At 34.8% G+C, this 17,172-nt stretch overlaps 1 protein-coding gene across 2 annotated transcripts; it reads right to left on the bottom strand.

Annotated features, from left to right (window-relative positions):
• Window positions 1-2,615: 2,615 nt before the first annotated feature.
• Window positions 2,616-13,980, bottom strand: LOC126967340 (protein D2-like). Of its 2 annotated transcripts, XM_050811800.1 has the most exons (5): window positions 13,829-13,980; window positions 9,675-9,784; window positions 5,386-5,509; window positions 4,139-4,352; window positions 2,616-2,801 (listed from the first exon to the last, which is right to left on the bottom strand). In XM_050811800.1, the coding sequence occupies exons 1-5, from the start codon at window positions 13,851-13,853 to the stop codon at window positions 2,663-2,665; spliced, it is 612 nt and encodes a 203-aa protein (XP_050667757.1). In that variant the 5' UTR covers window positions 13,854-13,980; the 3' UTR covers window positions 2,616-2,662. The 2 variants fall into 2 exon arrangements, with proteins under 2 accessions (XP_050667757.1, XP_050667755.1); XM_050811798.1 differs by lacking the exon at window positions 13,829-13,980 and having other exon boundaries at window positions 9,675-9,866.
• Between the last annotated feature and the right edge of the window lie 3,192 nt (window positions 13,981-17,172).

The following is a 17,172-nucleotide window of genomic DNA, read 5'->3' as shown; positions in this document are numbered from 1 at the left end:
AATTTCGCACTGAATGAATGATACGGTAATGGTGATACCTAAAGAAGATGTAAATACTACGTAATGAGAGGCGGTACCTAAGTAAAAATTGAAATTTAGTTAAGGCGAAGTGTAAACAGAAAACATGCAAACAAGGTGTTTATAGACAAGTTTTGTGGTGAAAATATAGGATTTGGAGCTATGAACACTACTTTATCATGTTACACATACCCTTAAGTCTTACTTGTAGGCTGCTAATGCTTATTGTTGGTAAAAGTTAGCACTCCAGAGCTATTATGAACTACCAGTTTTCTTTGCAGTTAAACAAGTTTTTTCTCGGCATCATGCATTTGTTTCGTATACTACTATCATAAAAGTTGTCCGTATAGATTTTACTTTTTTATGTAGGTACATTTATTCAGATTAGTAATTAATAATGAGGATTGTAAGCAATTAAGCAGTTTCGACGCAAGAATTTTGAAAATATTGGCTTTGTTACATAGGAGCCGTGAACTCATATCGCTCAAGGTCGCCGGCATTTAGTGTCGCCTTAAGTATGAGAGGTGCACTGACTTGACACAAGTTTGAAATAGTAGTAATAACAGTATTCCGATTGGCGACAAATTTTGTAAGCGATCAGTTGCTTAAAACGTAGTGTATTTCGGCTATCTCCGTTTTTTACAAGATTATAGCAGTCATCTGTCTATCTATCAATGACTGCCCTTTTCATACAATCGAGTGAATCGCTTTTTATACGCGTTATATTAGCTTCACCTGTATGTTTGTAACCGACTTCTTTGGGCGCGATTTTGACCCACTTTGAATGGCTAGATTTCGTTCAAACTTTGTAGATTTATCGAGGACCGATGACATTACACAAATTTGACTAAAAAATGAAAAATAAATAATGTAAAAAAAAGCGTGGGTTGTAAAAGAATTATTATTTTAATAATATCTTAAAAAGCACCCCACGCTTTTTTTATAATAAAATATATTTTTTTTACACTATTTTCAATTTAAATATATTTTCTATTTTTTAGTTGAATTTTATATAAAGCGTGCTTTTTAGTTTTTTTTAACTATTATTTATTTCTTAGAGAGATTCGCTATTCTGGTGATACCTTTCACACCTTTAAATGGTGGGCTTTACGCTATGTAAATAAATATATTTCTACATAGCTGTCGCATTGTATGTAGGTGGGTACTAGTTGAAAGTGAGCTGAAATCAATGTTTAATTTGATTTAGGTAATTACTTAATAGTTTATGTCACGACTTTAAAAACAATTAAAGCTATAAAACAAATATAGTTGTTTCATTAACAATATTTACTATAATTTGTTAGTAACAAGTATTACATATTGTATATTGTTACTATATTGTAGTATATATGTAGGTATAATATATATATATATATATATATATATATATATATATATACTAACAGACAGACGTTGTCCTGTACACACGTCTTAAATTTGAAATATCGGTCCAGCCGTTACGAGCAGTTCACTAACATACACATGAGCAGGAGAATTATATTATATGATACGAAATGAGAATCTAAACCAATCTCAAATTCACTGGAACACACAAAAAATCTTCATAATCGGTCAAGCCGTTTAGGAGGTAGTTCAATTGTGAATCTAAACCATTCTCGAATCCACCTGAAGACACACAGAAAGTTTCATTAAAATCGGTCCAGCCGTCTAGGAGGAGTTTAGTGACATACACACGCACATAAGAAATATATATATATAAAGATGTTGAATTTAATGTCGCTCCATGTACAAAACAAACGTTCAACCGGAGCAGGGCTCCAACTAATCTTACAAACAATATGGTTCCTGACGCCAGCAGAGGTTCTGCTATTGTTGATTTCATTATTGTTCACTGCCTATTTGTTTCTTATGAAAGAGGAGGACAAACGAGCATAAATACGCATCCGAACTCTACTCTCTTGTAACACCAGAGGAATCACAAGAGCGTTGCCGACCTTATAAAGCCTCCATATACGTATTACTTCAAAAACTAAAAAAACATTGGTACGTGGCGGGCGAGGATCCAACCGGGGGAGGAATGGTAAGAGTCAACGGTAGGTACCACATATTGGGCCACCGACTCTTTTAAACATTATATATCTTGAATAAGCTCATTTTACTAATATCAAACCATGCATAGTATTGTGGACAGACATTGTGAACTAATAAAAACAATTTTTTTTTTCAAAATCTATATATTTGCACAAGCTTACTACTAAACTTACAACTACCGCCCATTACATAGGCGTTAGTCTCAAAATACTCTTACTGACTAAATATACATATTTCCCAAGCCCCCATAGTAGATATTTTTAGAATTTCTGCTGATCCACGATGGAAAGAATTTAGGGAGTGGTATTTACACATCATTGAACATTACTAAACAATTATTGTAAGTCTTGTTTGTAAGTAAATGACAGTATTATTATATACTCACAAATTAAATATTTTTTACTACTTTTTGAAACTACCCTCATAAAATAACTTATCCTCCCTTCAGTGAAATCCTCCCTCTCAGCCTCTTTAAAACCTGACAGAGACAGCGCTCACATATACCTTATGAAGAACATTCTAGAAATTCGTGTATTTGTGTTAGGAGAAGCTCTCGTGAATCCACAGAAATATAACACGTATTCGTAAGTGTTTAAGCTCCTAGTTGCTTGTACAGCTGCGGCACATAGTCATCGTACTGTGCCTGGTAGAAATTACCGGCGATGGGATCACCCAGGTTGTATTTCTTCGCGAACTTGGCGATGGAGAATCCTCCGCGGTTATCGGCAGAACTGGAATATTTTTTTTATGTTATTTTACTCTTTATAAGTATATAGTATGTGTTGTTTGTTATATTAATTTAAGTTGTTAATCACACCTCGGTTTAAAATTGTGTAGGTAAATTAAAATATACATATCTTGATTGTCACTATATTTGTTTAGGTTAAGAAGTCAAAATGCACAGTTTTAGCAAGGGACGTTTAATAGGTACTTCGCGGGCGAATCAACATGACACCTGGCTCAAATGTCGTTTGTGCAATGTACAGTGTGCAAAAAAAGTTTTTGTTTCCATTTCACGAAAACATACGAAAACGAATCACCATTCATTCTATTAATAATAGCTATTTCAAGAAAAAACGTCCAAACGTGACAATGACAACAAAAATCTTAATAAGTACAATTACACGCGTTGTAATCCTTAAAAAATATTTTATTTACCAAAAACTTATCAAATATCTAATGACAATAACATGTAACAGCTAGAGAATAACTCGAATATTTTTGAGCGCAGACATGTGTAACGGTGACAGCACGATGCTATCGCTTAGTGTGTAAAAGTTATAACAGTTAATATAAACTGATACCCATAAAAAACATTGACCATATTAATATTTAATGCTCTAAAGAAATAAATTTAACTTCAAAGTTAATTATAATTATTTAAGTGTGATCCGAGATCAGGGATCAAAACTATGAAAACCGATATCTCCTAGTAATATACTCGATAGAATGAGTGTTCGAAATACTAGAGCACCTAAATCAAAGAACGCACAAATAACATAGACATGATTTACGCGTATATGATAATCAAGTATTCAAGACCCTATAGCTAGGTAGAGACTTGGCTAAAGATTCGCACCTCCCAGGAATCGATCCATAAGCACGAAAAAAATATATAGATTGTTGTTGCTATAAACATAAACAAAATGTTAAATTAACAAACGGTGATATATTACTACGCAGTGAAATATAACGCTGTAGATATTTTTAATTTTTAACAGAGTTATAATAATTAACGTTTTAAGCTAACAATTCTAATGACTAACCCAACTCTGCTATCGCTACTGCCCTCGCAAGGCGACTGTCAAAATAGAGTGAGTTGTCATGTTAATTTGCTCGGCTTGTATCATAGTACTAAGAAATTTCGTGTCTGCCTATAATTAGTTTTACATTCAATAATAATTGTTGTACACATATGAAGTTTTATTGTTATAACTAACAAAATATCACTGAAATTGTGATATAACCTTATGGTATTAACACATTAACCATACAAATAAAACACTCAAAATAAGTCCGTTTTATAACATATTTTGTTATATAGTCTGTTCTGGCCATAATAACTTACGTATTAGTCAGTCGTGGTTCATCGAAGGTGAGTTTCCCGGGCTGCTTGTACACGAGGAACACATAGCGATGTAGGCCGGTACCCTCCGGAGGCCCGGAGCCCACGTATGCAGACAGGGTCTCCCCGGCCCCCACGTTGTCACCGGGAATGTTCCCAACTAGCCAGTGATGCCATTCGCGAAACTTTGGCTCCTTGCGGGACGGTGCGTCGGGGTCTTAATAGAACACGTATATAAATATTTATACATATAACCGGTTTCACCTCCAATACATATACATATATAGCCTAACAAATAAACATGGTATTATGAAGTTATACCTAAAACAGTTTTAACTTGTTATAGGGAAATTCCTAATGATGCAAGATCGTTACTAACTTTGGAACGCATCTGCTCATAGTCTGTATAATGATGATATAATGACAGATTACACTTGTTACGTCACCTCCGTCAATTATCTTCAATCATAGTTTGACATTGTAGAACGTGCTTGATCTAGAAAATAATACGAGATGTTCCAGTTACAACTGGTATCAGAAAGAAGTTAATTTTGCACGCACTTCACCCCTTCTTGCCCGTTTGCCCCCTCTAATATGTTATTAAGAGGGCATCAAACTTCTATACCCGTAGATTCCTCATACCTATATATTCGCAATGCAAACAGTCAACCAACTGTGGTGAGTTGGCGCGGGGTGAGGTAGCGATCACAACATATCGTTATTGGTCAGGTTATAATCACAGCATATAATTGATTAGGTAATAATAATAGCATATCCTTATTGGCCAGGTAATAATTACAACTTATTGGTTTATTTATAATAACAATACTACCCGTTCAACCTAACTTGGGACCTGAGTTGATAAGCGACCATTCCTCCCTCTTCGCCTTCCCCACCCCGCCGTCGTCGTTCTGTGAGTAGTATTAGCAAAATAGCACACTGAACACCCGTAGATTATTATATTCATTTTTTTTTATGGAATAGGCGGAAAAACGAGCCTTGTTAAGTGTTGAACCTGTTGTTAAGTGATCACCGCCGCCCACAATCTCTTGCAACACCAGAGGAATCACAAGAGCGTTGCCGGCCTTTAAGGAAGGTGTACGCGCTTTTTTTAAGGTACCCATGTCGTATCGTCCCGGAAACACTAGTTTTAAGTGAGTGGAAGGGATTACCAGGAGGACCAATATTGCTACGCAATGTACCAATTCAATATAGTTACGTACCATATATATAGTTACTAATATACGTACCAGTCATAGCCAGGGTGTAGAAGTCGTCAGGATTTGCGGTGTACAATACTTTGGGCACATCCTTGACCTTCGTGGGAGTCAGCTCATTGCCTTGAGATACTGTAACACCGCTTGGATATGACACCTGTTCAGAAATATTTATTTAATTAATGGGTTGTTAGTTACCCATGAGTCTTCTTAGCACATATTGGGCGAGGTGGTAACCACAGCGGCACCATTTTCTGCCTCAAAACAGTATTGTGCAAGTACTCATTGATTTCATTTTTTAAAAGAGTATTGAATTCCTGGTAAAATATACTAGCAGAGTATGTGTGGTGCCTCTGCCCCTCATACGGGAAGCGCCAGTTTAAATTTCGAAACGCAAATGCATGAGTAAATAACTGTATAAATTTGAACTTGGAATCCTAAGCCAAAGAGGAAATATTTGAGATCAAAGTGGCCAGTACGACAAAACGCCAATATCATATGTAAGGACTTAATATTAAACCCAGTGCATTTAAAATAGGTGCACAGTATACGTTGTTTTGCAGAAAAATCTCATACGTCCTCCAAAGTGTGTTTTTAGATAAGTTAATACTGATAACGAATATATCGGTTACATAATACAAGATACCAGTTATTCAAATACATCCAAATGCCACGATAATATTTGCAGTTTTTGCTGCTCATGCTAAGTGTAATTAAATCATAATACTAATAATTTGTAATACGGTTGATAAGTTTACTTATTTACATTAATATATTTTATGAGATTATTTGCTTTCCACTTCTGCTTCCCAGTATTTGCCATTTTTTTCCAGCATATTCCATAATCAGTAGTATTCGCCCTTTCTTTGGGCAAAGGAGTACTCTATTTTACTTCCACATATTACATGGTATTTGCCCAGTATTTGCGAGTCCTTTCCAGTGTTCCAATATGAGTAGTATTCGCCCTTTCTTTGGGCGAAGGCCTCCTCCATTTTCCTCCATATTACATGTGTTTGCCAGTCTTTTCCATTCTAGCGTGTTCCGTTATATTATCAGCCCACCTTTTACACGGTCTTCCAACTTTTCTAATGCCTATCGGACCTTTCCATTTCGTAGTCTGTGTCTCTTGTCTGTGGGTCGTGATATAACTGTATATTATTATCGGCTATTTGATAACGTCATTACCAACCATATTTCCCATGTCATCATTAATCCAGCAAGCCTCATATTTTTCATCAGACTAACGAGCCGTAAGCAGTAATGACTTGAAACCGTAATCAACTTGAGATTGACCTTTCCAATCAAATTCATACTAATAGTGTCATTGTAATTCTGCCTGAATGGTACTATTTCATGACAACTACTTAAGGCAAAGTATCAATTATGAAATTTCCTTAGCGAACCGATTACCTACAGATATGTTAAACTTTACTTAATTTATACATCTAGATAGAGTTTATTACTGTATTATGCAGGGCAGCAGTTGTAAGACGTTTACATTCGCGACACACTAATTTTCCGGCCGTTTTCAATAACCTATCTATCCTAAGTTTAACTTACTTAGGTAGACAAATCTATCCTTTTACGCTTACTTACATTTCAATAACCTATCGTCTAACATTTACCTATATTGGACATAACTATGGATAGATAAGATCTTGTCATTAGACGGTGATAGCAATTTATCCGTAACTAGAAATACGTTATTGAAAACGGCCGTTAGTGTGCGTGCGTTTGTTTAAAATAGAATTGTTTGTTCGTTATTATGGCAATTTACACCATTGTCTTGATGTTTTTTGCTTGGGATGTTGTAGATTGGATTCGATAACGACATGCGTCTAATGCTATTGTAGGTAACTCTATAATACTTATCTGTATTTCAAAACTGCCGTCGAATTTGAAACAAATCAACGCCTGCAATAGATAGCCCTCAGATAATTTATACGTCTAGATAGACCCTCTTGCTTCTAGACAACCGATGAAAACAGGCCAGGTTTATTGCTATTGGTTGCGTTAAAAGCTACGTCTTACACTCGCGATTTGTATGTCACTTTGTGTTAGTGTGCGTTGCTACAAATAGAGGTTAATATCAACCTCAATTTTTAGGGTTCTGTAGCCAAATGGAAAAAAACAGAACCCTTATAGATTCGTCATGTCTGTCTGTATTCTGTCCGTCCGTGTGTCACAGCCACTTTTTTCCGAAACTATAAGAACTATACAGTTGAAACTTGGTAAGATGGTAGATGTATTCAGTGAACCTCATTAAGATTTTCACACAGAAATAGAAAAAAAAACAATAAACTTTGGGGGTCCTGTAACTTCTAAAAAAAATATATGATGTACATTACCATGGCTTGAACGAGATCTAGTAATTTTTTTTTAATACGTCATAAATCGTTACAACGAACTACAAGAACTTTAATATCATGTTACTCGTTGCTACGGAACCCCGGAACCCTTCATGGGCGAGTCCGACTCGCAATTCGCCTTTTTTTTTGTTTAAGTTTTCACAGCTGTCACAGTCTACAAACGTATAAGCGAAATATAAATATAAGGGAAAAACTTTTTCCTTTTGATTTTCTACGGTAACTGCGTAACATAAGCTCTTATTTTAATGATGCTCGTGAACGGACGCAACTCGTGTTGGACCATTAATTTACAATACACTAGCGTACAGACGAAGATTTTATTATATTAAAAAGAATTTTTACTATTGATTATAATTTATTTCGCGTGCGAGATGTAAGAACATCTCTAACTGAGATGCCGCAAGATAAAAGGGAATTTATTGTAACTGAAACCGATTTTGATCGACAAGTCGTAAACAGTCAGCCACGCTTGACACCACGCTTCTTAATATTTTGAATAACCATTGACTAACGCACACACTGATAAATATAACTGGTCAATCATTATCGGTATTATTATTATGTGCATTCGAAATAATAGAGTTCCCGTGTAACACTATTGGCGACTACATGAACACGGGTAGAGCTATCTAGCCTTAATCGAAAAAAAATATTCTTAAATCAAAGGTAAATAATTCAAATTTTCAAAGAAACAAATTATATATTTAGGCTTTTTTTTAAGGAATAGGAGGACGAACGAGCGTACGGGTCACCTGGTGTTAAGTGATCACCGCCGCTCACAATATCTTGCAACACCAGAGGAATCACTCCTGTGATTGCTAAACCGGGCCGGCAACGCAAAAGCGTTGCCGGCCTTTAAGGATGATTTACGCGCTTTTTAATACGTCTAGATAGTCTCTTGCTGTTAGAAAAACGATAAAAACAGGCCAGGGATAATACTTTAGTTGCGTGACAAGCTACGTCTTACACTCGCGATTTGTATGAGACTTTGTGTCAGTTTGAGTGCATTCCTCAAACGACGTATAAATGATATAAGTGTTTAGGAAACAAAATTTTAATTATCCTTAACGTGGTCGCATAAAACGGCACTATGTAGGTGGCACGAGCATCTAGATGTCTCACAGGTTGTTCCAAAACGATTTATGAAAAATTGATTTATTCAGGTGAATTGTGTAAGTATATTATTTTTGAATATTTTTTTATGATTACGGGTTAAGAAGTTTTACCCGTATGTTTATTACTTTTACTTTATTTTAAATTTAGTTTATATATTATATTTTTTTTTAGAGTTACAAGTTTTTTATATTTTTGTGTAGGTAACTAATTTATAAAGTAATTTAGATAGTAAGTAAATTGCCATATGTTAATAATGTTTTTAAGTACTTGTAATTTAATTATGTAATTAATTGCATGTCGAGTTAGCCCGTAAATGGGGTATACGATGTTAAATAATATAGGTAACTAGCTGACCCGGCAAACGTTGTTTTGCCATATAAAGTATAATTCACGCGATAGTTTTATAAGTAATAAAATATTGCCTATATTATAGCCTGTACATCATTTTGTTCTATTGTCAATAGTTTTTGCAGCGCACGCAAAAATAGGTTTTCGATTTTACACCTTGTGTTACAAAATAGCAATTTCATTACGGATCCCTAATTTTGAAAAATATAGCCTATAGCCTTCCCAAATTGACTACCCAACACTGAAAGAATCATTCAAATCGGACCAGTAGTACCAGAGATTAGCGCGTTCAAACAAACAAACAAACACTGCAGCTTTATATATATATATATATATATTAGTATAGATTAATGTGTAAATATACCACAAGGTAAGGCAATATACACATTGTATACAACGTGGGCTTCCTATTAAATAAATAAATAAAATAAATACTTATACTATTACTACTGCTTAGGTACGGGTACTGTTAAAATATGAAATACTAACTTGTACAGTGTCCGCCGGCGCCTTAGGAATAACGTCCGGAACAATTCCATTCGCCTCAAATACCGAGGTCGCCATTGCTCTTCCGATGGTCCGAAAACTGGTGTTGGCTACTAACAAAACAATTGCTGACGTTATTAAACGGGCCATTGTGACGCGACCTGATCAGCCGGCGTCGGTCTTGTGAATGGAGAGCCGCCACCAAGTGAAGGCTATGTAACTGTATACAAGACAGCTGGTACAGGCGAGCCGAAAACTAGTTCTAACCAATTTATTGATTTAGAGTTTGGTGATTTTTTTAAATGAAAACATGGGACGGGACGAGCATTGTCAGTACATTTATGAGAATATAATATACGTTCACAAAAATCGTCACTTTTTTGCTCTTAATAGTGATTTTCATTTGATAACAGAAATTAGGGATTGCTTGTAACTAATTCTAGTTGGCTTCATAAGATACATAATAGCTTTAAGGGTAAATGTGTACACTTTTATAATAAAGTCCCAGCCACTGTTCAGGCATTATCTATAAATAATATTTTATAAAAAAAAATGCCTCTGTCGTAAATCCTATTACTACACAGCTGAATATCTAAGTGATCGGACAGCCTGGGACTAGATACTGATGATTATTTTATAGCGAAGAAATGACTGTACAATATTGTATATTTTTATTGAAAAGAGCGCAAAAAAAGAATGCTGGGAGAGTTTCTTGCGCCGCTTCTTCTCTCTCAGAGCGCCATTTGTTTCCGAAACGGTAGTATATTAGAAATGACATCAAAAAGAATTATAAAGGAATCAATTTTAAGAAAATAAATGCCTATTAATGCCTTTTATGCCTTTATGACGTTCAGCTGATGGTGCTTGATACGCCTGCCCATAACAATACAGTGCCGCTCAGGATTTTTGAAAAAACCCAAAAATTCTGAGCGCCACTACAACTGCGCTCGTCACGTTGAGACATAAGATGTTAAGTCTCATTTGCCCAGTAATTTCACTAGCTACGGCGCCCTTCAGACCGAAACACAGTAATGCTTACACTTTACTGCTTCACGGCAGAAATAGGCGCTGTTGTGGTACCAATAATCTAGCCGGCATCCTGTGCAAAGGAGCCTCCCACTGGTACCTATGTTGTAAGTAAAATTCATCAGTTGAGTATTTCTTCTCAGGAGTTTTTATAATTATGGCAGAAACTAAGAATTAAAACTGTTAAGCTGGCCAGGAATGTCTGCCTTATCTTTGCCAAGAACATGTGGACACATCTCAGCGCCATTAAAAAATTACTTAGTAGGTGCTTTCTATTAAAATAATTATAATGATCTCATTCAGAGGTTGAATTCAAAGAGGATAAGACAAAATCATATTTGTCGGACTCGAACTCTCAGCACAATTCCCTCAAAACTTCTCTCTCAAGGTTTATATGAGCCCAAATTGGGGTAGGGAGATTTCAGAATAGCTCTTGCCTAGCCAAGAACAAGGGTTAACCCTAAACCATTTCCCTGAGATAGTACCTAACTACCTACCCCCTTATTCATAATAGTCTGCTTACTTAAGGCATTGCTAATTCTCACTCTGTCTTCTTCTATTGACCTAAGTCAGAATGAAAAATAGCACTCTGTTTTAAGTTAGTGGACCATTATGAATAAGGGGGCAGTCTTTAGTTTAAACTATAGAAGTATGATTTTATTAAGGTGAAAACTTTTGTCAATACTAAATTGTCAATCTCCTTTCATCGAAATTGTTATTTTAAGATATTCATGAAGTTACAATGCTTGGTGCTTTAAAATTTAAAGTAAAATTCAAAATTTGTATTTATCTGTACCATTCTCATGAGATGATATACTTCGGTGAGTGGGTATTTAATGAACGTTACATCAACATTAAGTCATGTGAGCTCATACTACATACTTTTTGTACTGTGCTGTTTTATTTCAAATATTGTTTATGAGAAAAAGAGACAAGCCGAGCAAGACATTTACCTGATGGTACGGTATACACCCTGCCCACTATGCAGTGCCACTCAAGGTTTGTGAAAACCCAAAGCTCTGAGAACCGCAATTGTGTTTCACAGTTTGAGATTAACAGCTGTTCCCAATATACTATCTACAGATAGAGATAAATTACTACCTTCTACTTGTCCCAATATACCCGATAAGTCATTCTTATCGCCTTATATTGGGACATGTGAATTGCAATTTCCATACAAACTTCTATCGCTGGTAAGCTATACATACTCCCATTGACAGACAGTGTGTATGGATAAGGTGAGTTACCATTGATAAGTTTATTGGGACAGAAAAGTCAACTATAGTTATGATTTTTATCTCAAGTAAGCCACAACCACAACAGCTGTAAGATGTTAAGTCAGCCAGTAAGTAATTTCACTACCTACAGCTAACACCCTTTGAACCGAAACACAATAATGCTTGTATGTTACTGCTTAACAACAGAAAAATGTGCCAAAAATCTATATTGATGGAACAAATCAACACCTATCAGATTCAAGACAAAAGGAATATAACCAGCCTAACGAAGCTCTCTAAGAAAATAGTGATTCACTTGATCTTATAAAATGTGCAGTCATTGAGTTGAATCTTGTAAAAAAAAGATAGCCGAAATCCACATGTCTTAAGCAGCTGTTTGCTTTCAAATTTAGTTCGACCTTATACCGTTATACCTTTTGGCTAATTGCGATACTGTAATTATTACTATTTCAAACTTATGTCAAATGACTGCATGTTTCATACTAAACCTAATTTTAATTTCTACCTAGGCAGTCCCGTCTCTAATTACATAGTATTTACATCCTGTTTGATGTAACTAGAAAAATAAAAATACAAAAGTGGAAACAGGCAGGGTATATTATCAGAGGAATAGACTAATGAAATAAATTAGTCACCAAGTGAAGTGGTATCCAATGAATGACAAAAGAAGAAGAGGCAGACCACAGAGTAGATGGCATGACAACATAAGACAGGTTGCAGGAACAACTTTTAGTAGAGTGGCCACAGAATGGCAGGGACGGAGAAGATTGGAGGAGGCCTTTGCCAACTGGCAACAGGACATGTGGATATGGAAGAAAAGAGATTTGTTTTATGAATAATAAACTGTCTGATTAAAAGGCTAATAATAATATATTGGACCCAGACACATTATAAATTTATTATCACTCTCTTGAAATATCATCTATTCAGATTTATGATAATCCATATGGTTCATAGTAATAATTAGTCTGGTTAATTGACTCTAGTTACCATGGTAATTGGTAGCATCACTTAACTGAAATTTACAACTAAGTGGTATGTAAGCTAGATTTGTAATGCTGCTCAGAATTTTTGGGTTGGCGACTCAGGATTATTGAAAAAAAAAAGTTGCCTAATGGCAGGGTGTGTCAATTACAATCAGCTGAACATTTTTTTATGAAAATAAGGGAACGACGAGGAGACGACTCTTCCCTTATTTTCATAAAAAAAACTACAATACGGCTATAATTATAAGTGAATAAACTTTATCCTCAACTTATAATTACTATTATAACATATAAATAATTCACTATGAACAATTATTACAGGCATATGACCAGAAATAGGCCCAGTTGTGTTGTTTCAAGTTTCATTATAGTCACTTCGTACAGGTGTTCTCAATGACATTAGAAACTAGAAAGAATAAGGCAAATATTGGCGTCATTATTTAGTATATTTACCTTTTCCATCTATTTACAACTCTATTTATAGCAATTCTAATACAATTAAATAATTTTATGTATGCCGGTGATAATATTGTAGACATAATATTCATAGATATTTATTTAATACCATCACACATTGGAAAGAACTATCAGTGGCAACACAAATTTTAAGTATTAACCAAATATGTACTACGTTTATGAATGTTATAAGACCGCTTTACCAAAAATAATTTATCAACATTTACATTCTTATCATATTATGGTAGAAGGTATTCTACAAAAAGGTTATTTTAAAGAAATACATAGGTATGCCGGCGACTTTTTAAGTCGGGATTAAAGATCATATATTTTAGTAATTTATATGGAGTTTTATTACATTACTGTAAATGTAGTTCCTCTTTACACCGGGAAATTTAATAATTTATTGATGAATTACTTTAATAAAACAAAATATGTAATTACCACTTACCTAATGAAAATAATTTAATTGTCATATTCAGAGTTTAGAGTTAAGACCACAGAACACTTTTACTTACAGACCCACTGACACAGTCACAGAGTAGGTAGTACTTTTCAACAAAAATTCAATAGTCTTCTGTGTTATCTCAAGCCTCAGAGACGCTCAGAGTATACCCACCTAATGTATAGAATACAGTAATCAAACTGACACTTGACACTTTGACAGTATAGAACTCACAGAGTACCTTTATATATATATAGGTAAAACTTTAATTCCATTCTATCTTCTGATTGGGTGACGTTGTTCACGGACGCATCCAAATTATCCAACAATAGTTGGGTTGGGTCTGCAGTTTATCCCTAAGTTCCATATAATTTTAAATTACAAAAGTCCCCCGCAGAATTCCATCTTTACTGGCGAATCAATTGCCCTGTCAGAGGCGGTGTCATGGACCTAACAAAAAATTCTTTAAAATCTTCAAACAACTTCACAATTAATTTAAGAACAAAGGCATCCCTGCGGGCCTACCATGAACTCTTATTGAGTTTCAATTGACAACCTAAAATGAACTTTGCTATATTTTCGTACCACGACGTGATTAGAGCTATCTATTTTAGGTTGACGTCAAATCAACTGATTAAATCGCAATGATGTCAATTGAATAGCAAACTGATTAATTAGTTCGTTAGTACTTCATAGAACTATATTTATTTATATTACTATTATCTAATAAGTACAAATAAGTACAAAAATAAACCATTAAGGTTTATAATTTGACGCTATGAAGCGCAATTTTAAAATGTATTTTAAGTATTTACGCAAAATAACCGCTAAAATCATATCATTTTAGGTTTCGAAACGCAACGCATATGGTTCGAGTAAGAGAGACAAACTTATGCAACGACTGTAGAGCGTCATCTCTTTCTCACATTGCGGACCACAGACAAATTTATTTCGTTCATTCTTCATAAGCAATCCAAAAGCCATTCAGTAAAAGTTGCTTTATGTAAGTCGAACGAACGAATTTAACAAATTAACGAATTTTAGCGATTTAGTTTAGGTACCTAAACTGAACTGTATCGGAATCGCATCAATTATCAAGAGTTGATGGTAGGCCCTCTGTACAGATGTCACATAATGGGAATAGAAGTTGCATTAGCTTGGATACCTAGCCATCTAGGGATAACTGGCAATGAAATTGCAGACTCGTGCGCTAAAGACGCGATTCAGTCTGGAACATTAAAATTTAATTACTGTTTTCCTAGAGATCTACGTGCTATGTCTAAACCCTTTCTGGTTGATCATGGAATTCTTTATGGCATACCACAAAACAAACTAAATGTAAATTCTATGGTTCTATCCAACCCTTCATCCCCTCTAAGCCCTGGTTTTTTCCTCAAAAAAAAACAAAATAAACTTTTCACTTCTGTCATTATACGACTTCGCTTGGGATGTCTGTTCCCCAGTATTTTTGGCCAAGATCCGGGTAAGGGACCATTTTAGTGAATGTGGCCTTGAGGAAGGTACCCTTGAACATATTTTTTTCTATTGCCCTAAATTGTCAATTCATTTACATGACCTTCTACGGAAGAATATCCCTCGCCCCATCAACATCCCTTTTTTTCTTACTTTATGCCATTCCCCTTTCATAGAGATTCTTTACAAATTTATTTCCCGAAATAATATTAAATTTTAATTCCAATCCTCCATACTTTCTACGCTTCTATTAGGCACATAAATGATGTAAATGGCAAACGGTCTTCGGGTAAACCTGTGGGAATAGGTGTTCCACAGGGTTCTATTCTCGGTCCTTTCTTGTTTCTTATATATATTAACGATCTACCGTTTGTGGTAGATGATAGCCATGAGATTGTATTGTTTGCTGGTGATATTTCACTTATTTTTAGAGTGAAGCGACGTGTAGATATTGATGACGAGGTAAACAATACACTCTCAAAGATAGTGCGTTGGTTTGAGACGAATAATCTGCACTTAAACAGTAAAAAAACAAAGTGTTTACGGTTCATTACACCAAACACAGCGGAGGTACAAAGCAACGTACTTATAAATGACCAGAGATTGGAACTTACGTTAACGTTAGATAAAAAGCTTCAGTGGGGTATATATACAGGATGTCCCAAAGTTATGGGACATGAAGGGAAAGTACCTTAAATATCGTAGATAGGGTATTTTACTGAAAGAAGACATTATCTTATTTTTAAAAGTTAGTAATTCTGCATTCAAAGATTTTCTAAAAATTACTTGCCTCGTCTGGGAATCGAACCGACTTAAATGTAAAAAAAACACCCCTACTTTTATGATATGTAGATATGAGAAAGTAGTCAATTAAGTGGGTATTTTTTTATAAATTAATTAATTAAATGCTCAAAATGTGACCCCTTCTGTCTTACGCAAATCGCCAATCTTTTAATGAGTCCGCTGCCTTTTGATTTTCTTATAATTTTATAGTGAATACTCTGTTTGTAACTCGCCCACGTTCTCGTATCGCTTTTAAAGTAGAAATAAATATTATGACTGTTCATTGTCAGTACATTTATGAAAATTTAATATACGTTCACAAAAATCGTCACCTTTTTTCTCTTAATAGTGATTTTCATTATTATAACACTTGAAATAAGGGATTGCTTGTAACTTATTCTAGTAGGCTTCATAAGATACATAATAGCTTTAAGGGTAAATGTATACACTTCTATAATAAAGCCCCAGCCACTGTTCAGGCATTATCTAAAAATAAATTTAAATATTTTATAAAAAATGGCTCTGTCGTAAATCCTATTACTCCACTGCTGAATATCTATATGATCGGACAGCCTGGGACTGGATTATGATTTCTTTATGGCGATAGAAATGACTGTACAATATTGTATATTTTTATTGAAAAGAGCGCAAAAAAATAATGCTGGGAGAGTTTCTTGCGCCGCTTCTTCTCTCTCAGAGCGCCATTTGTTTCCGAAGCGGTAGTAGTATCTAGTAGTTATTAGAAATGACATCAAAAAGAATTCTAAAGGAATCAATTTTGAGATAATAAATGCCTTTTATGCCTTTATATTCCCACTTACATTCACACATTTCTCCCTTAAATTTAGATTAGATACTAACAAGGTAGTTAATATTATGGGTGTTTATTACTAACCGTACTAACTCTTGTTAAAACACAGCTATATCAACCGTCACTGATCATTTCCTTTTAATCAGCTCTTAATATACCTCAATCAGCTAAATTAAAATAAAAAATCTCTCCACCTTGACGTTGACCGAATCGTCGCCATTCAGTCGACGGAGCCATTTATTATAAAAAAAAATATTAAACTGAAAATAGAGCTGTAGAAGTG

Source organism: Leptidea sinapis, chromosome 1, assembly GCF_905404315.1.
Source record: "Leptidea sinapis chromosome 1, ilLepSina1.1, whole genome shotgun sequence".
Classification (NCBI taxonomy): Eukaryota; Metazoa; Arthropoda; class Insecta; order Lepidoptera; family Pieridae; genus Leptidea; species Leptidea sinapis.
This window is presented reverse-complemented; position numbering and strand designations above follow the sequence as displayed.

Excerpts from the sequence above, each read along its gene's own strand:
- LOC126967340 (XM_050811798.1), bottom strand. The coding sequence starts at position 9,821 with ATGGCCCGTTTAATAACGTCAGCAATTGTTTTGTTAGTAGCCAACACC. Across the intron at positions 4,353-5,385 it reads CTACACCCTGGCTATGACTG|ACCCCGACGCACCGTCCCGC; the intron begins GTACGTATATTA and ends TGTTCTATTAAG. Across the intron at positions 2,802-4,138 it reads GAACCACGACTGACTAATAC|TTCTGCCGATAACCGCGGAG; the intron begins GTAAGTTATTAT and ends AAAATATTCCAG.